This window comes from Triticum aestivum, chromosome 4D, assembly GCF_018294505.1.
Source record: "Triticum aestivum cultivar Chinese Spring chromosome 4D, IWGSC CS RefSeq v2.1, whole genome shotgun sequence".
NCBI lineage: Eukaryota > Viridiplantae > Streptophyta > Magnoliopsida > Poales > Poaceae > Triticum > Triticum aestivum.
The window spans coordinates 510,709,869-510,737,866 of NC_057805.1; the positions used below are offsets into that span (position 1 = coordinate 510,709,869).

Consider the following 27,998-nt stretch of genomic DNA (forward strand, 5'->3'; position numbering starts at 1 on the left):
TGATGGATACCGTAACACCGAGAGGGCCCGAGTATATCTCTCCATCGTCGGAGGAGCAAATCCCAATCTCGAGCTATCAAGTTACTCAACACTTTCCCATGAACCCGTAAGCCGCCGTAATAGCCATCCAGTTACGGATGACGTTTAACAAACCCCAAAGTTCATGAAGCAAGCATGAAGAAACTCGATACTCTCATGGTCTAAGGAATTATGCAAACATTAACTATCTCTGTGTTATAAACCATTAACTTGTGACGAATGTATCTCATAGCATAACATCAATTCGGGTCGATTCAACACAAATGTCCTTCCTGACATTGTGCCCTCAAAGTTGCTTGGCATAGACATGTCCATGATTGGGAAAACATAATCATCATGCAACACTTGAGCTAGTCTTAGAGGCACGACTAGGAATACAATTTATCGTTTATTATTTCACACGTGCATATGGGTTCTCCCCAGAGCCTTTATGGATATACGGGCTCGGGAACCACAGCAGTTATAGCATGGAACATAAACATAATATGAATTCGGAGATAAATAATATCATTTATTATTGCCTCTAGGGCATATCTCCTACAACGGAATGGGTCAAGTCAATCACATCATTCTCCTAATGATGTGATCCCGTTAATCAAATGACAACTCATGTCTATGGCTAGGAAACATAACCATCTTTGATCAACGAGCTAGTCAAGTAGAGGCATACTAGTGGCACTCTGTTTGTCTATGTATTCACACAAGTATTATGTTTCCGGTTAATACAATTCGAGCATGAATAATAAACATTTATCATGAAATAAGGAAATAAATAATAACTTTATTATTGCCTCTAGGGCATATTTCCTTCAGTCTCCCACTTGCACTAGAGTCAGTAATCTAGATCACATCGCCATGTGATTTAACATCAATAGTTCACATCACCCTGTGATTAACACCCATAGTTCACATCGTCATGTGACTAACACCCAAAGGGTTTACTAGAGTCAATAATCTAGTTCACATCGCTATGTGATTAACACCCAAAGAGTACTAAGGTGTGATCATGTTTTGCTTGTGAGATAAGTTTAGTCAACGGGTCTGCCATATTCAGATCCGTATGTATTTTGCAAATTTCTATGTCTACAATGCTCTGCACAGAGCTACTTTAGCTAATTGCTCCCACTTTCAATATGTATCCAGATGAAGACTTAGAGTCATCTGGATCAGTGTCAAAACTTGCATCGACGTAACCCTTTACGATGAACCATTTTTTTCACCTCCATAATCGAGAAACATATCCTTATTCCACTAAGGATAATTTTGACCGATGTCCAGTGATCTATTCCTAGATCACTATTGTACTCCCTTGCCAAAATCAGTGTAGGGTATACAATAGATCTGGTACACAGCATGGCATACTTTATAGAACCTATGGCTGAGGCATAGGGAATGACTTTCATTCTCTTTCTATCTTCTGCCGTGGTCGGGCTTTGAGTCTTACTCAATTTCACACCTTGTAATACAGGTAAGAACTCTTTCTTTGACTCTTCCATTTTGAACTACTTCAAAATCTTGTCAAGGTATGTACTTATTGAAAAAACTTATCAAGCGTTTTGATCTATCTCTATAGATCTTGATGCTCAATATGTAAGCAGCTTCACCGAGGTCTTTCTTTGAAAAACTCCTTTCAAACACTCCTTTCTGCTTTGCAGAATAATTCTACATTATTTCCGATCAACAATATGTCATTCACATATACTTATCAGAAATGTTGTAGTGCTCCCACTCACTTTCTTGTAAATACAGGCTTCACCGCAAGTCTGTATAAAACTATATGCTTTGATCAACTCATCAAAGCGTATATTCCAACCCTGAGATGCTTGCACCAGTCCATAGATGGATCGCTGGAGCTTGCATATTTTGTTAGCACCTTTAGGATTGACAAAACCTTCTGGTTGCATCATATACAACTCTTCTTTAATAAATCCATTAAGGAATGCAGTTTTGTTTATCCATTTGCCAGATTTCATAAAATGCGGCAATTGCTAACATGATTCGGACAGACTTATGCATCTCTACGAGTGAGAAAATCTCATCGTAGTCAACACCTTGAACTTGTCGAAAACCTTTTTGCGACAATTCTAGCTTTGTAGATAGTAACACTACTATCAGCGTCCGTCTTCCTCTTGAAGATCCATTTATTTTCTATGGCTTGTCGATCATCGAGCAAGTCAACCAAAGTCCACACTTTGTTCTCATACATGGATCCCATCTCAGATTTCATGGCCTCAAGCCATTTCGCGGAATCTGGGCTCATCATCGCTTCCTCATAGTTCGTAGGTTCGTCATGATCAAGTAACATGACCTCCAAAATAGGATTACCGTACCACTCTGGTGTGGATCTCACTCTAGTTGACCTACGAGGTTTGGTAGTAACTTGATCTGAAGTTACATGATCATCATCATTAGCTTCCTCACTAATTGGTGTAGGAGTCACAGGAACAGATTTCTGTGATGAACTACTTTCCAATAAGGGAGCAGGTACAATTACCTCATCAAATTCTACTTTCCTCCCACTCACTTCTTTTGAGAGAAACTCCTTCTCTAGAAAATATCCATTCTTAGCAACGAATATCTTGCCTTCGGATCTGTGATAGAAGGTGTACCCAACAGTAACTTTTGGGTATCCTTTGAAGACGCACCTTTCCGATTTGGGTTTGAGCTTATCAGGATGAAACTTTTTCACATAAGCATCGCAACCCCAAACTTTAAGAAACGACAACTTAGGTTTCTTGCCAAACCATAGTTTAGACGGTGCCCTATTTAATGTGAATGCAGCTGTCTCTAATGCATAACCCCAGAACGATAGTGGTAAATCGGTAAGAGACATCATAGATTGCACTATATCCAATAAAGTACGGTTATGACGTTGGGACACACCATTATGATGTGGTGTTCCAGGTGGCACGAGTTTGTGAAACTATTCCACATTGTTTTAATTGAAGGCCAAACTCGTCACTGAAATATTTTACCTTTGCGATCATATCGTAGAAACTTTTATTTTTGTTACGATGATTCTCCACTTCACTCTGAAATTCTTTGAACTTTTCAAATGTTTCAGACTTGTGTTTCATCAAGTAGATATACCCATATCTGCTCAAATCATCTATGAAGGTCAGAAAATAATGATATCCGCCGCGAGCCTCAACACTCATCGGATTGCATACATCAGTATGTATTATTTCCAATAAGTCAGTTGCTTGCTCCATTGTTTCGGAGAACGGAGTTTTAGTCATCTTGCCCATAAGGCATGGTTCGCAAGAATCAAGTGATTCCAAAATTCCATCAGCATGGAGTTTCTTCATGCGCTTTACACCAATATGACCTAAACGGCAGTGCCACAAATAAGTTGTACTATCATTATTAACTTTGCATCTTTTGGCTTCAATATTATGAATATGTGTATCACTACGATCAAGATCCAACAAACCATTTTCGTTGGGTGTATGACCATAGAAGGTTTTATTTATGTAAACAGAACAACAATTATTCTCTAACTTAAATGAATAACCGTATTGCAATAAACATGATCAAATCATATTCATGCTCAACGCAAACACCAAATAACACTTATTTAGTTTCAACACTAATCCCGAAAGCATAGGGAGTGTGCGATGATGATCATATCAATCTTGGAACTACTTCCAACACACATCGTCACCTCGCCCTTAACTAGTTTATGTTCATTCTGCAACTCCCGTTTCGAGTTACTACTCTTAGCAACTGAACCAGTATCAAATACCGAGGGGTTGCTATAAACACTAGTAAAGTACACATCAATAACATGTATATCAAATATAGCTTTGTTCACTTTGCCATCCTTCTTATCCACCAAATTCTTGGGGCAGTTCCGCTTCCAGTGACCAGTCCCTTTACAGTAGAAGCACTCAGTCTCAGGCTTAGGTCCAGACTTGGGCTTCTTCACTTGAGCAGCAACTTGCTTGCCATTCTTCTTGAAGTTCCCCTTCTTCCCTTTGCCCTTTTCTTGAAACTAGTGGTCTTGTTAACCATCAACACTTGATGTTTTTCTTGATTTCTACCTTCGTCGATTTCAGCATCACGAAGAGCTTGGGAATTACTTTCGTCATCCCTTGCATATTATAGTTCATCACGAAGTTCTACTAACTTGGTGATGGTGACTAGAGAATTCTGTCAATCACTATTTTATCTGGAATATTAACTCCCACTTGATTCAAGCGATTGTAGTACCCAGACAATCTGAGCATATGCTCACTGCTTGAGCTATTCTCCTCCATCTTTTAGCTATAGAACTTGTTGGAGACTTCATATCTCTCAACTCGGGTATTTGCTTGAAATATTAACTTCAACTCCTGGAACATCTCATATGGTCCATGACGTTCAAAACGTCTTTGAAGTCCCCGTTCTAAGCCGTTAAGCATGGTGCACTAAACTATCAAGTAGTCATCATATTGAGCTAGCCAAACGTTCATAACGTCTGCATCTGCTCCTGCAATAGGTCTGTCACCTAGCGGTGCATCAAGGATATAATTCTTCTGTGCAGCAATGAGGATAAACCTCATATCACGGATCCAATCCGCATCATTGCTACTAACATCTTTCAACTTAGTTTTCTCTAGGAACATATATAAAACATAGGGCAGCAACAACGCGAGCTATTGATCTACAACATAGATATGCTAATACTACCAAGACTAAGTTCATGATAAATTAAAGTTCAGTTAATCATATTACTTAAGAACTCCCACTTAGATAGACATCCCTCTAATCCTCTAAGTGATCATGTGATCCAAATCAACTAAACCATGTCCGATCATCACGTGAGATGGAGTAGTTTCAATGGTGAACATCACTATGTTGATCATATCTACTATATGATTCACGCTCGACCTTTCGGTCTCAGTGTTCCGAGGTCATATGTGTTATATGCTAGGCTCGTCAAGTTTAACATGAGTATTCCGCGTGTGCAACTGTTTTGCACCCGTTGTATTTGAAAGTAGAGCCAATCACACCCGATCATCACGTGGTGTCTCAGCACGAAGAACTTTCGCAACGGTGCATACTCAGGGAGAACACTTATACCTTGATAATTTAGTGAGAGATCATCTTATAATGCTACCGTCAATCAAAGTAAGATAAGATGCATAAAAGATAAACATCACATGCAATCAATATAAGTGATATGATATGGCCATCATCATCTTGTGCTTGTGATCTCCATCTTCGAAGCACCGTCATGATCACCATCGTCACCGGCGCGATACCTTGATCCCCATCGTAGCATCGTTGTCGTCTCGCCAACTTATGCTTCTACGACTATCGCTACCGCTTAGTGATAAAGTAAAGCATTACAGGGCGTTTGCATTGCATACAATAAAGCGACAACCATATGGCTCCTGCCAGTTGCCGATAACTCGGTTACAAAACATGATCATCTCATACAATAAAATATAGCATCATGCCTTGACCATATCACATCACAACATGCCCTGCAAAAACAAGTTAGACGTCCTCTACTTTGTTGTTGCAAGTTTTACGTGGCTGCTACGGGCTGAGCAAGAACCGTTCTTACCTACGCATCAAAACCACAACGATACTTTGTCAAGTTGGTGCTGTTTTAACCTTCGCAAGGACCGGGCGTAGCAACACTCGGTTCAACTAAAGTTGGAGAAACTGACACCCGCTAGTCACTTGTGTGCATAGCACGGCGGTAAAACCAGTCTCGCGTAAGCGTACGCGTAATGTCGGTCCGGGCCGCTTCATCCAACAATACCGCCGAACCAAAGTGTGACATGCTGGTAAGCAGCATGACTTATATCGCCCAAAACTCACTTATGTTCTACTCGTGCATATGACATCTACGCATAAAACCAGGCTCGAATGCCACTGTTGGGGAACGTAGTAATTTCAAAAAATTTCCTACGCACATGCAAGATCATGGTGATGCATAGCAACGAGAGGGGAGAGTGTTGTCCACGTACCCTCGTAGACCGAAAGCGGAAGCGTTAGCACAACGCGGTTGATGTAGTCGTACGTCTTCACGATCCGACCGATCAAGTACCGAACGCATGGCACCTCCGAGTTCAGCACACGTTCAGCCCGATGACGTCCCTTGAACTCCGATCCAGCCGAGTGTTAAGGGAGAGTTTCGTCAGCACGACGGCGTGGTGACGATGATGATGTTCTACCGACGCAGGGCTTCGCCTAAGCACCACTACAGTATTATCGAGGTGGACTATGGTGGAGGGGGGCACCGCACACGGCTAAAAGATCAACAGATCAATTGTTGTGTCTTTGGGGTGCCCCCTGCCCCCGTATATAAAGGAGCAAGGGGGGAAGGCGGCTGGCCAGGAGAGGGGCACGCCAGGAGGAGTCCTACTCCCACCGGGAGTAGGACTCCCTCCCTTCCTTGTTGGATTAGGAGAAGGGGGGAAAGAGGAGGAGGAGAAGAAGGAAAGGGGGGCGCCGCTCCCCCTCCTTGTCCAATTCGGACCAGAGGGGGAGGGGGCGCGCGGCCTGCCTTGGCTGCCCCTCCTCTTCTCCACTAAGGCCCATATAGGCCCATTAATCCCGGGGGGGGGGGGGGTTCCGGTAACCCCCCGGTACTCCGGTATATATCCGATAACCCCCGGAACCATTCCAGTGTCCGAATATAGTCATCCAATATATCAATCTTCATGTCTCGACCATTTCAAGACTCCTCGTTATGTCCGTGATCACATCCGGGACTCCGAACAACCTTCGGTACATAAAAACATATAAACTCATAATATAACTGTCATCAAAACTTTAAGCGTGCGGACCCTACGGGTTCGAGAACTATGTAGACATGACCGAGACACGTCTCCGGTCAATAACCAATAGCGGAACCTGGATGCTCATATTGGCTCCCACATATTCTATGAAGATCTTTATCGGTCAGACCGCATAACAACATACGTTGTTCCCTTTGTCATCGGTATGTTACTTGCCCGAGATTCGATCGTCGGTATCTCAATACCTAGTTCAATCTCGTTATCGGCAAGTCTCTTTACTCGTTCTGTAATACATCATCCCGCAACTAACTCATTAGTTGCAATGCTTGCAAGGCTTAAGTGATGTGCATTACCGAGTGGGCCCAGAGATACCTCTCCGACAATCGGAATGACAAATCCTAATCTCGAAATACGCCAACCCAACAAGTACCTTCGGAGACACCTGTAGAGCACCTTTATAATCACCCAGTTACGTTGTGACGTTTGGTAGCACACAAAGTGTTCCTCCGGTAAACGGGAGTTGCATAATCTCATAGTCATAGGAACATGTATAAGTCATGAAGAAAGCAATAGCAGAATACTAAACGATCGTGTGCTAAGCTAACGGAATGGGTCAAGTCAATCACATCATTCTCCTAATGATGTGATCCCATTAAACAAATGACAACTCATGTCTATGGCTAGGAAACATAACCATCTTTGGACAACGAGCTAGTCAAGTAGAGGCATACTAGTGACACTCTGTTTGTCTATGTATTCACACAAGTATTATGTTTCCGGTTAATACAATTCTAGCATGAATAATAAATATTTATCATGAAATAAGGAAATAAATAATAACTTTATTATTGCCTCTAGGGCATATTTCCTTCAAAAACCTCCGCAACCACCTGCTCCAATCGCATACACACCGCCTTGGACAACGAATTGGCACTCCATTCGGTGTAGCGTAGACCACAAATGAAGTGAGTGCGTACAACAAAAAAATAAATTGGTGCATAGTCTAAATCACGCACAACTTGAAGCCGCGTCGCCTTGATCAACGAGTCATTGTCAGTCGAAGAAGAGTCGTTGACGAAGACGGGGTGGCAGCCGCTACATTGCAGAGGAGTGGACCACACTTCAGACGTAGGAGCTATAGGAGGTGGCAGGACGCGGAAGGCAGGATTGACGACACTGCCAAAATCAGGGAAGTCACAGATGTCAAGAGCGACCATGTCGACATCCCAACCAAGGTAGGTCCACCAAGTGTGGCCCTAAGGTTGTCTGCATAAGCAATGGATGTCAAAGGGAGGGAGGGAGACTGCTGCAACTGCAACCCAACCAGTTGCACCGAAGCTGCAGCAATAGGGCCGGCAGTGTGCATATACGAATCATGATGAGCAACACCAGACATCTGCATAACTAACATGCACACAACCATACACTAACGATCTGACAAAAAAAACCCGACATACCGACGAGAGTAGTCACATGAGACCAACTCCTATGCCTATGTCACCCGCAAAAAAACTTCTATGCCTATGTCGAAGAAGGTGGTGGATCGATCCGGAGATTATGCTGTCACCCATATTGGATAAAATCTTCATAGTCACTTTCTTCAACCGCATACACACGCCTTGGACAACGATTGACACTCCATTCGGTGTAGCATAGACCACAAATGAAGCGAGTTCGTCCAACAAAAAAATTAACTTGGTGCGTAGTCCAAATCACGCGCAGCTTGACGTCGCATCGCCTTGATCAATGAGTCATGAGCTACAGGAGGTGGCGGGCTACGTCAGGCAGGATTGACGACGCTGCCAAAGTCGGGGGAGCCGCAGATGTCGAGAAGACCATGATGACGACCATGTCGACATCCCAACCAAGGTAAGCCCACCAAGCGGGCCTGAGGTGGGCCGCATCAACAATAGATGGCAGAGGGAGGGACGCAACTTGCTGCAACTTCAACCCAGCCAGTTGCATCGGAGGTGCAGCAAGAGGGTCGGCAGTGTGCGGCCTGGGACAATCCTATATGCCGCACGTGGGCAGCATATAATATAGGCTTTGCTGAAGCTAGCCTCCAGACAGACCAGCCTTTTTCGTTGTTTTGTTTTTTAATTGTTTCCATTTTATGTTTATTTTGTATGTGTGTGTGTGTGTGTACTTTTTTTATTTCAGTTTTATTTTTAATTTACCTCCGTTTGGAATATTGATTTTTACTTTTATTTTTCCACATTTCTTGTTTACATAGGTTTCATAATATACAATGAACTTGTTTTTTTTAGTATATGGTGAATTGTTTTTAGTATATGATGACCATTTCTTAAATACACACCAAACATTTTCTTGTAATATACAATGAATATTTATGTTATATACATTCAACATTTTATATGTTGACTTTTTTAATTATATGAGGAACATTTTTTAATACACACTTAACATTTTTTTCAATATAAGGCGAACTGTTTTTAATATGCACTGAAATTTTTTATATAACGCACACAAAACTATTTTCTAAAATATGTATTTCCATATTTTAATAGTTTTAAAAATATTCAGCTCCAAAAACTAATAGTAGTTTTTTTGGATAAAACCAACAAAACAACAAATAAACAAAAGCACATGCCACATACCGCACTGAACTTTGGCCAAGTGGTACACCCAGCCACTACCATGTGTCGTGCTCTGGCGCATCCTTGGGATTTTTTTTCTGCGTGCTTTTGGTTTTATTTGTTTTTTTTTGCTTTCCACTTTTCACTAGGTTTTGTGGAAAAAAATGTTTTTTGGGGGAAGAAGCTCTTTTTTGTGAGACAACTCTACAAGAAGCACAACTCTGCTTCCCGAAATGAAAACAAAACACAATTCTACATCTGTGCTTGCACGAGAAGCACAAATGTTCTTCCCAAAAGGTAAAAACACAACTGTGCTTCCTGAAAAAAAGGAAAAAAAAAAGCACAACCTTGCTTCTGCTTTCGAAAGGGAAAAACACAGCCGTGCTTCCCAAAAAAGGGGAAAGCACACCTCTGGTATAGATCAGTCTTCGTTAGTCCATATGGCACATTTGTACGACCAGACATAAGAGGAGTCACCAACATGATACTTGGTTTAGTTCCTTCATGCATTGCATTTGGTTAGTTCTACATTGCATTTGGTGTCAGTCTTGAAATACCTCTCAAGTACTCTTTCATGCATTGCATTTGGTTAGTTCTACATTGAGAATAAAAACTAAACATGATTTAATAGTGATGGAATCGATATTGTCATTTTGCAAAGAAAAAGGCCTTTCTTACAAACCTAAAGTGGTTTCCTATTTTAAAGTTAAGGAGCGTGTAAGTCTCAATCTTGTATTTTCCATGCAGAGACCCCAAACAACCGCCCACGTTAGCCTCTCGCTCGTGCTCCCGGCGCGCGGAGATGGGGCGCGGATCGGTGCTTACCTGACGTCGATGATGGCGACGTGGGGGTCGCGGACCATGGACACGAGTCGCGCTGCCGTCACGTACGACACGCCCTTCCTCGCCATCGTCTTTATCTGACGCGGCATGCGGAGTCGGAGCCTTGCCGGAGAGGAGGAGATTGTTCTCCCCTCATCGTCTGGCGCGGTTTGCACATAAGCCTCTAGGAATATGTGTATTACGGAGCCAAGCGGTGTGGAAGTATCAAGCCTTGTATTTGTCATGCAATTATTTTCAGTAATGTTAAAAAATCTAACGTCGGATTTTCAACCATGGCAAATCTGACACTTTTGATGGCAAATTAAGTTAGCACGGAAACTTTCTTCAGCAAACATAGCAAATTTGGTCATGCTCAGGTTTTTGCGAGGATTTGCCATGTCTGCTGAAAAGTTGCTATGCTCCTCAACATGATTTTTCATAAAAACGTAAGATTTTCCATGATTAAAAACCCAACGTTAAATTTGTATAAAATCCATTATTTTTTGTCAGAATTTGTCATGCAATTTTTTTGCGCGAAACACTTCCGACCTATTCATCATCTGTCAAGGCAGTATACCGAACACTAGAAGTAAAAAATTACATCCAGGTTCGTAGACCACCTAGCGACGATTACAAGCACTAGAGCGAGCTGAAGGTGCGCCGTCGTCATCATCCCTCCATCACCGAAGTCGGGCAAACATTGTTGTATAGTAGACAACCAGGATGTTGTCGTGCTAAGGCCAAATAGGACCAGCCCGCCAGAACAGCAGCCGCTGCCGATGAAGAGAAGCGTAGATCAGAAGAAATTTTGTCATGCAATTTGATTGGTCTTGAAAAACTGAGCAGCATTTAGCATCTTTTTTTCCGAGAAAAATACCTGTATTACTCACGTAACAAAGCTACCATAGTTCTTACAAAGTCTAACAACCTCGTCAGGGCCAATCTGATCCAAACAACGGTGCGCCCAGTGGTTCTACCATGATTTGCCATAAAATGGCTTACATCATTCTGAGTGCGACGAATATGAGTAATACAAGAATTTCGTTGTTCCACGAGCAAACAAATCCTGGGAACAATATAACCATAGCGAGATCTATTCAAATTCCTTTTTTTAGCGTGCTCACAACTTGTAGGCATTCTGTTTCAGGGACAATTGGGATCCGACTCCATTGAAGAGCAAGCATCAAACCTTCCTTAATCGCTAGAAGTTCGGCCTCGACGGGGTCACGCTGCCATTCAGTAAGTACTTGCAAGCAGAGAAAACTATGGCGCCCAGCTGATCTCGGAGGACGATGCCGTTCCTGCGTCATATAACATCTTTGATAAGAAAATGAATTTAAGCAAAATGTAAAGAAGGATAGCAGATTCATTTTGCACCCTACGTACCGATAAAACTTGTAGGAAAGATTACCTTACATACGAATATCCCCTTGAGAAACAGGGGTGACCACTGTGTTACAATGACACACATAGGCTTATTTTTGGAGGGGTTTACCTATGCGGCCAAGGGTGTGGGATTTTAAGTCTAGTCGGACCTAACTTCACCTAGGTTAGACACCACCACCAAATTCACGCGCGACTCAAAGGGATATAGGATAAAGGGAGAAAGTGATTTTCATATGTGCGGAGATCAAAAACCAAGTCGTTGGAGTAGCATCTGCCACCCCGTCGCTTTTGTATTATTTTTTCCCTTGTCGCCACTGCCTTTATCGTTGTTGTCCTCCAGTGGTCACCGCGGTCCTAACAGAGTTCTCGCAAAAACATGATATGGAGAGTGCACTGACATAGGCCCGCATGTGGAATTTTAAAGTTGGGTTTTATAGTGCAGTTGACAAGGCCCAAGTGTCATGGCCAGCTCCTTGCCTTGGTCTTCCACCAAAACACTTCAAGTGGATCTTTATTCATTCATATGAAATCGATAGTGTAATGTAGGCAGTCAATGCAATACTATAGATTCTTTCTACGGTTCAAACAGAGCTTCTTTATTCTCAAGATTTTCTATGAATTTTGAAGGATTAGAATCCTTATGACCTTTTGGTTTGTTTTGTATCATTGAACCCCCCTAGGTTTTTTAATAATTCATTTGTGGTGCATTTCCTCATGACGGTTCTTTTACGGGCACGACGTGGCATGTGTGGAAGCAACCTAAATTTTACAAAAATGATTCTTTTAGGCCGGGGGACATTATAGCGAGTTTCTTTTGTAAAGGAATTATAGCGAGTGATTATGAAATTCATTAACTTTTCTGGTGGAAAGTTAATCATGGGTTGAAAAAAATAGTAACTTATTTTTGAGAAATGAAAAAAATAGTAACTTTTTTTTGAGAAATGAAAAAATAGCAACTTTTCGTCAGGTTTTAGTTGCTTACCACATGTGGCACATGGTATTTTTTTTAAATAGGACCGAAAGTGTTGCTCTAATCCCGAGCACAAATGCGCCTGCATTATAAAATTCAAAAATGAATGGCGAGGTTTTTTCTCGCTGAAAATCTAAAACATTTGTTGATGCTCATCGAAAAAATATAAATAATTCAAAAAAGAACAGCGAAGCAAAAAGAGGTAAAAAAGAAAAAGAAAATCGACACCTGAGAGATTCGAACTCTCGCGGGGAAACCCCATGTACTTAGCAGGCACACGCCTTAACCACTCGGCCAAAGTGTCTCTTGGTGAACAGAATATGTGCAGAACTTACTTAGTCTGTTAATGCGCCTGCATTCAGTTATATTTCAGAATGAATTCAGAGGTGAGGTCCGTTGACACCCGGCGGACCGGTTGCCGGAGGAGGTGCGCTCCGTGTTGATCCTCTCGCCGGAGCCCATCCGTGCCCGCCTCTCAGCGGCCGCGCCGTGCCGCACACGGCCGCCCGGTGTTCGACCCTCTCAGCGGCCACGCCGCGCCGCCCCCTGCACCGCCCAAGCCACCGGCGTCAACCGTTGTACAGGTACATCATCTGCCTCCGTCTGGATCCCACCCCCTGTGCTCCTCCACGCGATTTCCTACTTTGGTACTAAGTGCGAGACGACGAGTGGCCGGTGGGTGCTGAGGTGTGTTTGATCAGGACAGGAGTTGCATTTGTGATTGGCGCCCCCGGAGAGAATTCATGATTGCCAGAGAATTTCTTCGGTTATTCCCCTGTTATTTGCTCTGGTTGTTCCAGGTTATCCGAATTTTGCAGGCAATCGGTCACTTGTGTGCTCACTCTGGGTGTCATGGATCAACCAACCATTGAGTGTTTGAGATCTCTGAACTTGCATTTTACTGTATATAACGGATGCCATGTACAAAAGCTTGGAGTCCTGGGAGCTCGTTGTGAAGTAAAGTAGTAATCAGTTTCATCCGTATGATGCTTCATTTTGCTGCTCTGTAATATATACTGCTAAGTTTTTGGTTTGCACCTCCAGTAGCCCCTTTTGCTTTGAATAGGCTAGGCATGATGTAAATATTCGACCTACCTTGGGTTTAATTACCTTGCCACTTCTGGGATTTACAATGCAAAGTTGGTCGATCCGTCAATAATTCCTTCCTTTCGACTAAACAAATCTTGGGTTTAATTTGCTGTCGAAATTATTTTTGACGATTTAGACCGTGTTGATTTTATTCAGCACAACCTGTTAGAAATGCAGAGCAGGTGCTTAGAACCAGCAATGCATTCAGATTGCTAATACTTTGCATGACTAAATAATAACAGAGGTATATTCCATCATGTTCGTCCTAGCTGAAGATACATACTCCCTCCGTCCCATAATATAAGAACGTTTTTGAGTGTCAAAAACGTTCTTATATTATGGGACGGAGGGAGTAGTTTTTTTGTAGAATATAATGTACTCAAGATACATACCCTGCATATATGGGTGATACCGAGCATCGTATATTGTGATGCAACACTACAGTTCAGTTCAGGCATACAATGGCCTATACTCTGTATTATCTAGCATCTACTCCCCTTGAGAACTTTCTGGCCTAAACCTTCTCCCGCCCCATCCACCTTCGATTTGACAGTTGAAATATGTCGCGGCCACAATGCTGAGGTGGTACTGGCGTGCGAGGCTCCTGCAGCTGAAGTTGTGCCGCATGTCCGGCGCGAAAACCGTCCCCCTACCTAGTTGCTGGAACAGCACAAATACCATCCGGTGGATGCCGGATCTTGGCTCCGGTCTTTCATAAACCACAAGCTCTTGGCCTGCAAGAGCACCATGGCATTAGTTAGTCATCAACCACTTAATAAGAATTTAAAGAGTAATTCAACTGGGTAGACAACAGGTTTGAGGCAAAGTTTTTCTTCTTCCTTTTTTTTTTGGGAATATGAGGCAAAGAACTTAACAAGTGATAATTTCCACATCCACAAATTGAGCTAAACCCGCAAAATCAAATGGCACAAATTGTTATGCAGAACATCATACCAAAGCTGACACCAGTTGTTCCAGGGATGTCTGCCACCATCCTACACAGGACGAGTGGAGGTATATCATAATGAGATCAAACTAAACAAGAAACGTATTTCAACATTGTCGGAGCCGAAACAAAATGGCTGGAGAATATGAACATGTTGCATTTAATTAATTGATTTACCAGTGCAAGTACTCCCTCAGTGTTGGGTGACTTGGGCTTGGGGCGTCTGGATCCACCAGCATCTTTTGAAGTGAAATAAAAACTCAAACAAGTTAACATATAATTAAGATGTTTGAGTATGCTAGGAGTAAATTAATCACCTGCGAGACCTTTCGTTTCTAAGAAATTCTTCACACTAATAGTAGTAGGTAAACCTTGTGGAAGAGTTAGATAACTGAAGAAGTCGCGTATACTGCCCACTGCAGTCCAGTTAGAAGTTTACCAGGGTGTAGAGAACTCTCATGTCATTGCCACCGACATCGACTCGCGGCTTGCTTACGACTGCAGATGGTCTCAGCTCAGCACCTCGCAGAAGTAGCCTGTTGTTGTAGCCTATGCTGAGTAGGACAGTTGATGTAAACGGATCCAACACATCATGTATAACACGAGCCACAACCAAGGGATCCACCGCCGACATTTCTGTTTTTCTCTTGACCTAGCTCTCCACGGACCAGCTGAAGAATTGTTGTTTCTATGCATGGACTACTTGTATGGCTTGCGATGAGGCACCCAGGCTGTTGATATTTCGACGTACGTCGATGCTCAAGCCATTATTCCTGGGATGGGGTGTAGGTAACATGTTTGGGTTCTCACTCGAACTATCAAGTCATTCAAGTTATGACCCATCCCAAGTGATGAGAATGAATATCTCCAGGACGAAAGCGACTCCATGATACCAGTGCCATGTCATGCGTCACCTTTGTACACATGACGGCCGGCCTTGATATTTGCCGATTAGATACTGAGCTTTATGATTACTGGAAGACTAGACCATGTTAGAATTAATCCTGCCATTATGGTTAAACAATGAAATTGAGAGATGCATGCAAGGAAGAAGAAGTCAGATTGAATTGGTTTTGACTAATGCATGCATGCTGGCTGTACAGAGCTACACGCTGCATGAAACCCAATGAAAAAAGTTGACAAAATAGGGTGTTCGTTAGAATACGCCATTAGCATGCTATTAATGAAATACTATACATTAATTTATCTAGCGAGACATTGCTCGTAATGCTTTTTTCACTGTTGAAACCTCTAGGCCGGTATTACTAGTTAATGCAATGAAGTAAGAGCCAAGGAACGAGAGAAGAAGTTCAAGTTGAGTTTGAACAGAGGTTAGCTAGGCAGCTGGATGCTGCATGCTTGTCGGCAGGACAAGAAAGTGCTGTAGCAGCTGATAGTTTGTCGGAAAATATCAAGGATGTATGTATAACCTTAGCTAGCAAGGCAGAAGGGAGCCAAAGTCAAATTCACTGGTTAAGCTATGTGAGGAAAGGCATAGCTTTGCACATGACTTTGTTTTATTAATGAAAATCACAGAAGAACAATGTTCTACTGTCAGGGCTTCAATAAAAGAGAAAGGCCTACCTTTGTAGATAAGTTTGTTTTATTAACGAAAATCACCGCAGGAAATAAGAGGAATGGCTTACCTGTTAAGCAATGCTGTCGCTGCGGTAAGCCGTCATAGTAACTAAGGAAAAAAATAATGCGCTATACAAAATAGCGCCGCCCTTGAAAATATGTTATTAGCGTGCTATAGCGTACTATTAGTTAAACATTGTACACCGATAAATTTAACGAGACAATTCTCTACAAACTATAACATGTTATTAGCGACGGTATAGCATGCTATTTTTTCTAGTGCATAGTATTATCCTTGTATGGCCGCCTGTTGGATTGATATCAGTGATGATTTTTTTTTGGAAAAGGAGGATAATCCCCGGCCTCTGCATCAGAACCATGCATGCAACCACATATTATTGATAATGCATAATCCAGCAGGCGAACAATCTCGACCCGGAAATAAGGCGAAAAACAAATCCTGAGGTCGTATACCTCACGACAGTAACTCCCCAAATAGTCACTAACCCTATGTTATAAGACACATCAGAAACAAAAAATACACAACTCCTAGGCCACACCTTCAAGAAGAAAACGCTGCATGTGCGCCGATGATGGAAGTCCACCACAATGTTGAACTCTGAATTCTCATCCCCAAAGTCAAGCTTCAGTCCACCACCTACAACAAAGACACTATGCAGGCGCGGGTCGACATAGGCCAACCAGAGATCTTGTGTTTCCACCGGAGTGCATAAACTTGCCACTGAAGCCGTCTGTACCATCCGCCCTTATCCGTCTACCGGCGCCTCAATAGCCGGATACCTCTGGAGAAGACAACGAAAGACAAAGACGTCCCTTACCGCCTACCTCCCGCTACTGTCGCACCACCTTCGATCCAACAGAGATACAGAGCATCCTATATAGCGCCCATTGATTGTGATGCAACACTACAGTACAAACATATAATGGGTTGTGCTCTATACTATCTAGTATCTACCCCTTTGAGTACTTTCTGGTTTAAACCTTCTTCCGCCCGATCCACCTTCCCTTTGACAGTTGAAATATGTGGCAGCCACAATGTTGAGGTGGTACTGGCATGCGAAGTTCCTGGAGCTGAAGTTGTGCCGCATGTGCGGTGCAAAAACCGTCCCCCTACCTAGTTGCTGGAACAGCACAAATACCATTCGGTGGATGCCAGATCTTGGCTCCGGTCTTTCATAAACTACAAGCTCTTGGCCTGCAAGAGCACCATGGCATTAGTTATTAACTAGTTAGGAATTTAAAGAGTAATTAAACTGGGTGGAGACATCCTGTCACTATTTTACAATTGGTAATTCAACAGTGCATCCGGTTGATACGGACCGTCCGTCGGACCGGATTGGATGTTCCAGATCCAAAGCAATACACTGACGTCACGTGTATTATGTGAACGCCAAGGGGCATTTTCAGAAAAAAAATTCAAACAGATCAGGCGTTCCTCTCAAACTTTTCAAATGACCACACACGATGACGTTTAGTTATAATTAAATGCAATGTTAATGCAATTAAGTTAATTCAAAATTTTAGGTTGATAATACCCCTAGACTTAATTGGGCCAATTAAACTTAGATAATTTTTAGTTCGAAAATACCCTTGGGCTTTAATAAGGCCCAGTTAGTCTCATCTGTTGGATCACCCATATAATACTCATGCTCTGATGTATTGCAATGCACCGTAAAATTTCCCTAATTCATTGCGTGAGTTTGGTTTTGTCCATGTGAAAAATAAACTAAGTAGAAATGATACACATGGAAAGGTGTTTCTGAATAGCACTTTTCTAAGAGTCCTTTAGTTTATTAAGTTGTTCAATCGACTTTCTTAAAGAACTTTAAAAGATATGAATGTCATTTTATGCCATTGATAGTTATTCTTTGTCTAGTATTAAAATATACAATTGTTAACGATCAGCTAACTTCAACTGCAAAAAAAAAAAAACCCGATGAGATGAGCTAACTTTGAGTTAAGTTTTACCTTAGTTAAGTCATAGCCCTATCTGTCAATTCTATGGTAGGCACCATGTTTGCGGCAAATAAATTAACATGGGTCAATTTCCACACCCGCAAATTCAGCTAAAACTGCAAATCACATGGAATAAATTGTTATGCAGGACATCATACCAAAGCTGGCACCAGTTGTTCCAGGGATGTCTACCACCATCCTACACAGGGTGGAAAAAAATGGGTGGAGGGATTGTAGTCATAGTGACGAGAATATGAACATGTTGCATCTAATTTACCAGTGCAAGTACTCCCTTAGTGTTGGGTGACTTGGGCTTGGGGCATCTGGATCCACCAGCATCTTTTTAAGTCAAAGAGAAACTCAAATAAATTAACATATAATTATGTTCGAGTTTGTTAAGAGTAAATTAATCACCTGCGAGACCTTTTGTTTCTATAGAATTCTTCATGGTAATACTATCAAACCATGCGGAAGAGTTAGATAACTGAAGAACTTGTGTATACCAGGGTGTAGAGAACTCTCATGTAATTGCCACCAACATGAACTCGCGGCTTGCTTGCAACTGCAGATGGTCTTAGATCAGCACCTGGCAGAAACAGCCTATTGTTGTAGCCTATTCGGAGTGGAACAGTTGATGTAAATGGATCCAACACATCATGTATAACACGAGCCATAACCAAAGAATCCATTGCCAACATATACTAGACGAGAGCAATCAGTTATCTCCCTTTTCTGTTATTCTGTTAACCTACCTCGTCTTGAATAAATTGTGTCTATGCACGAACTAGCTAGTTATATGGTGCGCGATGAGGATTGTCTCATTCACCTTTTAAAAGTTTTGATACTAGTGTCATGTCATGTGTCACCTGTATACACATGACATTCATTCTTTATATTCGTCAATTATTTTCTGAGCTTTCTGGAGTAGGCAGCTCTCAGGCTGTTGATATTTTGACGTTCATGCTTAAGCGATCTGATTATTAGCATTGCTGGGGTGTACTGGAACAAGCTTCTGAACTGGCTCAACAGATGTTCCATTGGTCACAATATGTTTGCAAACAATAAGTAACATATTTTTGAACCTAACGCGCGACGTAGTGGTTACTGGACATGTACGTGTACTTAGCGTGTTTGGGTTCTCATTCCAACTGTGTACACTTGAACACATTAAAAGTTTCTAAAAAAATCATGGTAGTACCAAATTCTAATTTGGTACATACACAAAGAAACTTGAGCAAAAATATGGTAATATGTCTATTATATAGTATAAAGAGAAAATACAAAAACATCTCTTTGTTGCAGAACTCAAAATTTCTTTTTTTTGGGGTACAATACGCATGATTGTTTTCTTCATACACTTTTGAATATGTCCTTAAATGAACACTTAGTAGTTCAATGGCTTATGTAAGAATTTTTCAAAACCCACGAGGGGACGAAGTCGCAAGGGGTTCATATGAACGAGTTATTTACCCAAAACCACCACACTTGAGGCTAGGGTAATAACTTGATACCACATTCAAGCCAGGGCACAAAAAACCACCAAAATTGCGCCTAATCTGTAACGCGGAGCACTGATGCTTGAATTTGGTCGCAAAGACAGCGAATCTAACTGGTTGGGCCCACCTGTCCGGCCGATGTGGCATGCCTACCTGGATAATCTGCTGAGGTGACCAAAGGCCCCACCTGTCAGCCTCTGTCTTATTCACCCCCCCTCTCTCTCCCCAAGCCACCTTCTTCCCCACCCACCCGACATAGTCGGGCATATCCAGCGCCGCCGCCAGAGCCTTACCCCAGCGAGCCACCCCACCCCGGCGATCCTCCCCGTCGTACCAACCACCTACCATCCGCTGCAGCAAGCCACTGGCCCCGCGCGGATTCAACCCTTGTCCAGCCCGGATCCGGCGAGGATCCGCCTCGCCGCCCAGACCGCTGCCTGACGCCAGTGCCGAGTCGACTAGGAGCACGACTACAACAGGCCTCGCCCCGTGTGTGCTTTGCTTCCGCCGCCACTTGCTGCTTACTTGAGCATGGGCGCGACCAGACCCTCCCGGCGGGCGAGCAGAGCACGAGGGTGGCCAGGGCCTCCCGTCGGGCGCGGCGAGCATGGGGCATGGCCACGGCGCTTCACGAAGGCGCGCTCGGCCAAGGCCTCCCTACGTGAGCCTCTAGCACGGGCGTGGCCAGAGCGCTCCACGGCGGCACCCGCGGCCAGGGGCTCTCGGCGGGCACCGTGCGCATGGGCGCGACTAGGGCACTCCACCACGACACCCCTCCCCCCTCTGTACGGTCACGACCAGGGCCTCTGGCGGTTGCCGCGAGCACGAGTTCCCGGCCGAAACTCGTTGGATCCAGGCGCAGCAGAGGGCTGGGGTAGCTCGGCGATGTTGGGGCGGCGCGGCGAGGTTGAGTTCATCCATGGCGGCGGGAATGACAGTTGGTCCTTTTGAGAGAGAGGGAAATCAGGGAGGAAGGAGGAGAAGAAAAAGAGAGGGGCGGCGAGGGAACTCCAGCAGCTTGACAGCGGCGGCCAGGTCTCGGATGCCCATCGACCAGCAAGGGCGGTGAGCCATGCCGGCGACGTCTAGTGCGCTGATAAGCGCCCATTACCGATTTGTTGAAATGCCCACAAGAAAAAGAATTTTAAAAGAGACAAACATATAAGTCACTTACACGTGGGTCCCTTGTACAACTCAGCATATTGTCCACACAAGCATGCCATGTCAGCCTGACAGGTGGGCCCAACTTGTCAGTTTCGCTGTTTTTGCGTGCTTATCAGACAATCAGTGCTCCCCGTTAGTCATTAGGCACAGAATTGGTGGTTTTTTGTACCTTGTCCGAAAAGTGGTACTAAGTTGTTACCCTAGCCCCAAGTGTGGTGGTTTTGGGTAAAAAACTCCATATGAACATATGTTCACATAATCTATCTTCGGTTGGTCACTTACATTTCTACCCATACGTGGCATCACTACAATGTCCAACCAACCAATATGGCATATGCATGGAGGTTAATGTTTTGCAGCTGTAGATTCGAAAGTTGGCTGCAACTTTGTTCACTCAATGATAAGTATTCTATTTACCACTCTGTGATAGCAAAGTAGAACCAATTTGTTCCTTCTTCACATGGGGGGTGAAATATGAATATATACCTTAGAAGGCTTTATCCCCGATGTCACCTAGATTTGTGAATAGAAAAATGATATTTTTTTAAGTGTCATCTCAAGTACTTAATGGTTTTATGCTGCGTACCTATTTCACAGCAAATATCCTATCATTTAATGCATGTTAGCAAAAAGTATACAGAACCAGCAGCCCAATCAACAAAATACCATTTGACTTGTACATGCCCTGTGAGTTGTAGTGCTTGTGTAGCTGCAAAATATCTGGGTTTTTTTTTGCAGGAAAACAGCAGGATTTCTCCTACTGGGTATATTTATTTTTAAATAAGCGAAGTACAAAGAAGAAAAGGGAGCTATATACTTAAATTGAAAGAAGAGAAAAAAGAAATCCCCAGCAGTTCATTGAGTTAGTGGAATGCTGCAACATAGGCTGAATCCTTTGAAATATGAACTCCAAATGACCCAAGTGACCAGAAAGAATATCCCCTGGAAGAAAGGAACTGGCTGCAAATCATTAAAGTGCTCAATGATGCTTTGCAAAGTATATGTGATTTGATTATCAGATGTCCCATCAGCGAAAGAAGAGCCATGCTCCTTACATATCCTCGGCAACACGGACATGAAAGGAGAAGCATCTCTCGTGTTCAGAAGAAAGAAGCATCTCTTTTGTACAGAAGGCATAAGATTTAGATAGTATAGAACAATCGGAATATCCGATCCATCTATCTTGCATTGATCTTTATTGAGAGGGCAATATTTATCTTTTGCATCCTAACCTTGGCCTTACACTTTTGGGGAAGGGAAAAAAATAGAATATCATGACCATCTCATAATTACAAATATATATTCATTTTTCTATACAAAATACTTATGTCAAATGTTTGTGACCAGCCGGAGATCTAAATTTATGTTAGGTAGTCTGTAAGGTTTGAAAATATTTATGTAATTTTTGTGCAGAGTTTTGGGTATTTGATGTTTTGCAGGGAGTTAGGGGCATTCAATCTTTGAAGAGAGAAGATCTAGCAAGTCCCCTTCCCCTCATCCATCCTTATTCTCCCTCTGGATACGACGACGCAGAGCCGTAGCAGTCGTTCATTCAGTTGGTGGAATGCTGCAACCCGGGCAGGAAGCTAGGAACAATTCTTCCTCTTTGCTCTATGGAGATTGAATTTCTTCCTGCACATGTAGACACTTGGCTGAATTCTTTGAAACATGAAGTCATTCCTGGTCGTCCAGATGACCCAAGTGATCGGAACGAATATTTCAGGAAGAAATGAACTGCTGCAAATCTTTAAAGGGCTTGATAATGCTTTGCAAAGTATCTGATTTGATTATCAGACATCTCATCAGCCAAAGAAGAGCTGTGCTCCTTGCATTTCCTCGGCCGACTCGAACATGAAAATAGAAGCATCTCTTTCGTCCAGAAGATAGGAGAGCATCTCCCTTTTGTGCAGAAGGCATAAGATTAGATAGGAGAACAATATGAATATCTCATGTCTCATCTATCTTTTTGCATCAATCTTTATTGAGAGGACAATAATCATCTTTTGCATCTTAAACTTGACCCTTTACCTCTTTATTAGGAACGGAAACAATAAAGAATACTATGGCCATCTCAAAGTTACTCCAGTTTTTTTTAAATAATAATAATTGGAATTACTTATGTCAATTGTTTGTGACAAGCAGGGTCTAAATCTACGTTAGGCCCGAAAATATCTGTGTAATTTTTGTGTGGCATTTCGGGTATTCAATGTTTTGTAGGGAGTTTCGGGCATTCAATCTTTGAAGAGAGAAGATCTATGTGTATGCATAAGTGTTGATTGTTGCTCCCCAATCGTGCCTCGAGCTGGGGCTATGCGAATAAATACCCCGATGATTCATGAATAGAAAACTTTCATTTCTATTCATCTTCAATCATGGCAGTGCAACAAACACTAAAAATAATAATAATAAGTCTAGATCCATAGACCACCTAGCGATGACTACAAGCACTGAAGCGAGCCGAAGATGCGCCGCCATCATCGCCCCTCACTCGCCGGAGTCGGGCAATAACTTTTGTAGCAGACAGTCGAGAAGTAGTCATGCTAAGGCCCCATAGAACCAGCGCAGCAGAACAGCAACCGCCACTGATGAAGAGTAGCGTAGATCGAAAGGATCCAACCTGAAGACACACCAATGTAGACGGACTACGACTAGATCCGAGCAAATCCACCAAGGACAAATCCGTTGAAAACACACCTCCACCAGGACGAGGGCTAGGTGGTGATCACCTTAATTATTCCATCTTCAGGGAACCGACATCGTCTTGTCTTCATTTAACCGACGTCGTCTCGTCTTCGTGAGCAGGACACAAACCCTAACAAAACTCGACGTACCTATGTAGAGAACTCTCATGTCATTGCCACCGACGTCGACTCGCGGCTTGCTTACGACCGCAGATGGTCTCAGCTCAGCGCCTCGCAGAAGTAGCCTGTTGTTGTAGCCTATGCTGAGTGGGACAGTTGATGTAAACGGATCCAACACATCGTGTATGACTCGAGCCACAACCAAGGGATCCACCGCCCACATGCTAGATTTCTGTTATTGTGTTGTTGACCTAGCTCTTCATGGACCGGCTGAAGGATTGTTGTTTCTATGCATCAACTACTTGTATGGCTCGCGATGAGGCTCCCAGGCTGTTGAACGTACGTCGATGCTCAAGCCATTATTCCTGGGATGGGGGTTTAGGTAACATGTTTGGGTTCTCATTGCTCGGGTGGTAACATGTTTGGGTTCTCAATGGAACTATCAAGTCATTCAAGTCATGACCCATCCCAAGTGATGAGAATGAATATCTCCAGGACGAAAGCGACTCCATGATACCAGTGCCATGTCATGCGTCACCTTTGCACACATGACGGCCGGCCTTGATATTTGCCGATTAGATACTGAGCTTTATGATTACTGGAAGACTAGAACATGTTAGAATTAATCCTGTCATTATGGTTAAACGCATGCAATTGAGAGATGCATGCAAGAGAGAAGAAGTCAAATTGAATTGGTTTTGACTAATGCAGGCATGCATGATGGCTGGCTGGCTGTACAAGAGCTACACGTACGCTGCATGAAACCTCTGGCTGGCTTGGCCGGTATTACTCGTTAATGAAATGAATTAAGAGCCAAGGAACGAGAGAAGAAGTTCAAGTTGAGTTTGAAGAGAGGCAAGCTAGGCAGCTGGATGCTGCATGCTTGTCAGCAGGACAAGAAAGTGCTGTAGTAGCTGATAGTTTGTCGGAAAATATCGAGGATGTATGCATAACTTAGCTAGCAAGGCAGAAGGGAGCCAAACTCAAATTTACTAGCTAAGCTCTGTGAGGAAAGGCTTAGCTTTGCTTTCTACATAACATTGTTTTGCAATTGTTCTACGGTCAGGGCTTCGAAAAGAAAAAGAAAAGGAAAGGCTTAGCTTCGCACATAACTTTGTTTTATTAACAAAAACCACCGTAGAACAATTGTTCTGCGATCAGGGCTTCAAAAAAGTAAAATATGAAGGGAAGCCTTAGCTGTTAAGCAATGCTGTCGCTGCGGTAAATCGTCATAGTATCATCCTTGTACGGTCTGGATTGGTACCAGTGATGAAATGGTAGAGAACTTGTGCAAATTCTTGGACACGGTTTTGTGGTGGCTTGGCAGTGTACTTGACTATCGGACACGATTCATGGAAATAGGCAGATTTTCAATACATTTCGAACATTTAGGATAAAAAAATAAATCCAACCCTAACCTATCCTACGACGGCGGCCCGTCGTTCACTTCCTTTGTATTTTGCATAGGCGACCACATCCTCCATCTGTCGTCTTCATGTACGGCAGCGGGGTTAAGACCTGTGAAGTGGAGGTACGATCTCCAGCGAGGAATAATAGAACATAGGAGACAGACCGGCCCACTTGGGACACAATGCCCTGCCGCATCCCATGCCCTACTCAGCCACGGAGGAGTATGCGACTTGTCCGTCGCCGGTGCCGGTGGATGTGAGGTCGATGATGAACGTGGACGGTCCATCACCGCCCACCTGCCACGTGCGCCCCCAAAAGTTGGACGGCGGCGCATATGACGCGCAATTGGTTGCGTTGGAGTCCTGGACCATCTGTGCCGCCGGCGCGTGTGCGGCCACGTCCGTGTCTGGCTGCGCCGGCTCTGCTTTGCGAGCGACGCCTTGTGTGCGCGCGGCCTCGTAGAGCGCCTGCTGCTACGCAACGAAGTTCGGATTCGCCATGGCCATGGCAGACACGGCTGCCTCGCTTGTGCGCTCGCCGTAGATTTGACCCTCTGCCAGCCAGTGCTTCACGAGGAGGAACATGTTGTACCTCTGCTCCTCCTACGCTTGCCAAAATGCCGACATAGGAGCTGGGGTAGGCTGCTCCTCCTCCGCCTTGACGACGTCATAGTGCGCCTGCTCCTGCTCCATGAGACCTGCGTCATAGGCCGGTATGCACCGGCGCGGGGTCCGGCGTCGTGTCGTAGTCGGAGCCAGTAAAGTCGTCGTCGGGGACCACGGGCGAGCTGACCGGCATAAATATTTGAGCTACCTTGCGTTTAATTACCTTGCCACTTCTGGGACTTACGATGCAAAGTTTGTCGATCCGTCGATAATACCTTCCATCTAAACAAATCTTGGTTTGCTATCGAAAATATTTTTGATGATTTGGATCGTGTTGATTTTATTCAGCACAACCTGTTTAAATGCAGAGCAGGTGCTTAGAACTAGCAGTGATTTGAGATTGGCAAACACTGTGAATACTTTGCATGATTAAATAATAATCGACGTATATTCCATCAAGCTCGTCATAGCTGAAGATACATAGTTTTTGTAGATAATGTGTTGATAGAGACTATGTTTAAATGCAGAGCAGGTGCTTAGAACTAGCAGTGATTTGAGGTTAACAAACATTGCTAATACTTTGCATGATTAAATAATAACCGAGGTATATTCCATCATGCTCGTCATAGCTGAAGATACATAGTTTTTGTAGATAATGTGCTGAAGATACATACCCTGCATATATGGGTGATACAGTATCCTATGTGGTGATGCAACACCACGGTACAGTCATATAACGGTCTGTACTCCGTAGTGCATAGTCTCTACTACCCTTGAGAACTTTCTGGCCTAAACCTTCTTCCGCCCGATCCACCTTCCCTTTGACAGTTGAAATATGTGGCAGCGGCAATGTTGAGGTGGTACTGGCGTGCGAAGTTCCTGGAGCTGAAGTTCTGCCGCATGTCCGGTGCAAAAACCGTCCCCCTACCTAGTTGCTGGAACAGCACAAATACCATCCGGTGGATGCCAGATCTTGGCTCCGGCCTTTCATAAATTACAAGCTCTTGGCCTGCAAGAGCATTAGTTATTAGCTACTCCCTCCGTTCGGAATTACTTGTCTCGGAAATTGATGTATCTAGAACTAAAATACGTCTAGATACATCCATTTCTGCGACAAATAATTCCGAACGGAGGGAGTAGTTAAGAATTTAAAGAGTAATTCAACTTTTTTTTTTGGAAATGGAGGCATGCCCCCGGCCTCTGCATCATGAAGATGCATGCAGCCATATTATTGAAAAAGAGTAATTCAACTGGGTGGAGATATCTAGTTAAGAATTTAAAGAGTAATTCACGTTGAGTTATAATAATTCATTGCGTGAGTTTGGTTTTGTACATGTGAAAACTGATAGATAGGAAAATATGTTCCTGAAGTGTACCACTATTTTAGAGTCCCTGTTTCTTTAGGCCGTATAATGTATTTTTCTTAAAGATTTCCAAAATGTTTAGAACATATGTATGCCATTTATCGCTAGCTTCTTTGTCTAGTATTAAGATATCCAATTGTTCATGATGATTGATGAGCTAATTTGAATTTACTTGTACCTGATTTAAGTGATAGCCCTCTCTGTTATTTCTATGACAGGCAACAGTTTTGAGGTAAAGAACTTAACATGGGCAAATTTCCACATCCATAAATTCAGCTAAGACTGCAAACCACATGCAACAAATTGTTATGCATGACATCATACCAAAGTTGACACCAGTTGTTCCAGGGATGTCTGTCACCATCCTACACAGGAGTGGAGATATATCATAATGACATCAAATTAAATAGGAAACATATATCTAAATTGCCGGGGCAGAAAACAAATGGGTGGAGGGTTTAGAAATTGAATAGAATTAAGAATATGTTGCATTTCATTTACCAGTGCAAGTACTCCCTTAGTGACGGGTGACTTGGGCTTGGGGCGTCTGGATCCACCAGCATCTTTTCAAGTCAAAGACAAACTCAAAACAAGTTAACATATAATTATGTTTGAGTTTGCTAAGAGAAAATTAAACGTACGTGAGAACTTTTGTTTCTACGAAATTCTTTACAATAATACTAATAAACAATGTCAAAGAGTTAGATTAGATAACTCAAGAATCGGCGTATACCGTCCACTTATCCGGTTAGAAGCTTACCAGGGTGTAGAGAACTCTCATGTCATTGCCACCAATATCAACTCGTGGCTGGCTTACAACTGCAGATGGTTTTAACTCAGCACCTGGCCGAACTAGCCTATTGTTGTAGCCTATTGTGAGTGGAACAGTTGATGTAAATGGATCCAACACATCATGTATAACATGAGCCGCAACCAAGGGATCCACTGCCGACATATACTGGACCCTTTTCTATTATTCTGTTAACCTACCTCTCTACAGACCTGAAGAAATTGTGT

General features: G+C 43.1%; 3 protein-coding genes and 1 non-coding gene across 4 annotated transcripts; all 4 read right to left on the reverse strand.

Moving 5' to 3' along the window:
• Nucleotides 1-12,773: 12,773 nt before the first annotated feature.
• On the reverse strand, nucleotides 12,774-12,855 carry TRNAS-GCU (transfer RNA serine (anticodon GCU)). Its single transcript has one exon. It is a non-coding gene; the product is annotated as a tRNA-Ser (tRNA).
• Nucleotides 12,856-14,129: 1,274 nt separating this feature from the next.
• On the reverse strand, nucleotides 14,130-15,220 carry LOC123100719 (protein RICE FLOWERING LOCUS T 1-like). The gene is made up of 4 exons (XM_044522605.1): nucleotides 15,026-15,220; nucleotides 14,764-14,825; nucleotides 14,595-14,635; nucleotides 14,130-14,374 (listed from the first exon to the last, which is right to left on the reverse strand). Exons 1-4 carry the CDS (start codon nucleotides 15,218-15,220, stop codon nucleotides 14,130-14,132), a joined length of 543 nt encoding a protein of 180 aa, XP_044378540.1.
• A 1,909-nt stretch (nucleotides 15,221-17,129) lies between these two features.
• LOC123097207 (protein RICE FLOWERING LOCUS T 1-like) lies at nucleotides 17,130-18,839 on the reverse strand. The gene is made up of 4 exons (XM_044518926.1): nucleotides 18,645-18,839; nucleotides 18,419-18,480; nucleotides 18,300-18,340; nucleotides 17,130-17,380 (listed from the first exon to the last, which is right to left on the reverse strand). The coding sequence occupies exons 1-4, from the start codon at nucleotides 18,837-18,839 to the stop codon at nucleotides 17,130-17,132; spliced, it is 549 nt and encodes a 182-aa protein (XP_044374861.1).
• A 7,517-nt stretch (nucleotides 18,840-26,356) lies between these two features.
• LOC123100720 (protein RICE FLOWERING LOCUS T 1-like) lies at nucleotides 26,357-27,997 on the reverse strand. Its single transcript, XM_044522606.1, has 4 exons — nucleotides 27,742-27,997; nucleotides 27,483-27,544; nucleotides 27,306-27,346; nucleotides 26,357-26,626 (listed from the first exon to the last, which is right to left on the reverse strand). The coding sequence occupies exons 1-4, from the start codon at nucleotides 27,934-27,936 to the stop codon at nucleotides 26,385-26,387; spliced, it is 540 nt and encodes a 179-aa protein (XP_044378541.1). The 5' UTR covers nucleotides 27,937-27,997; the 3' UTR covers nucleotides 26,357-26,384.
• Between the last annotated feature and the right edge of the window lies 1 nt (nucleotide 27,998).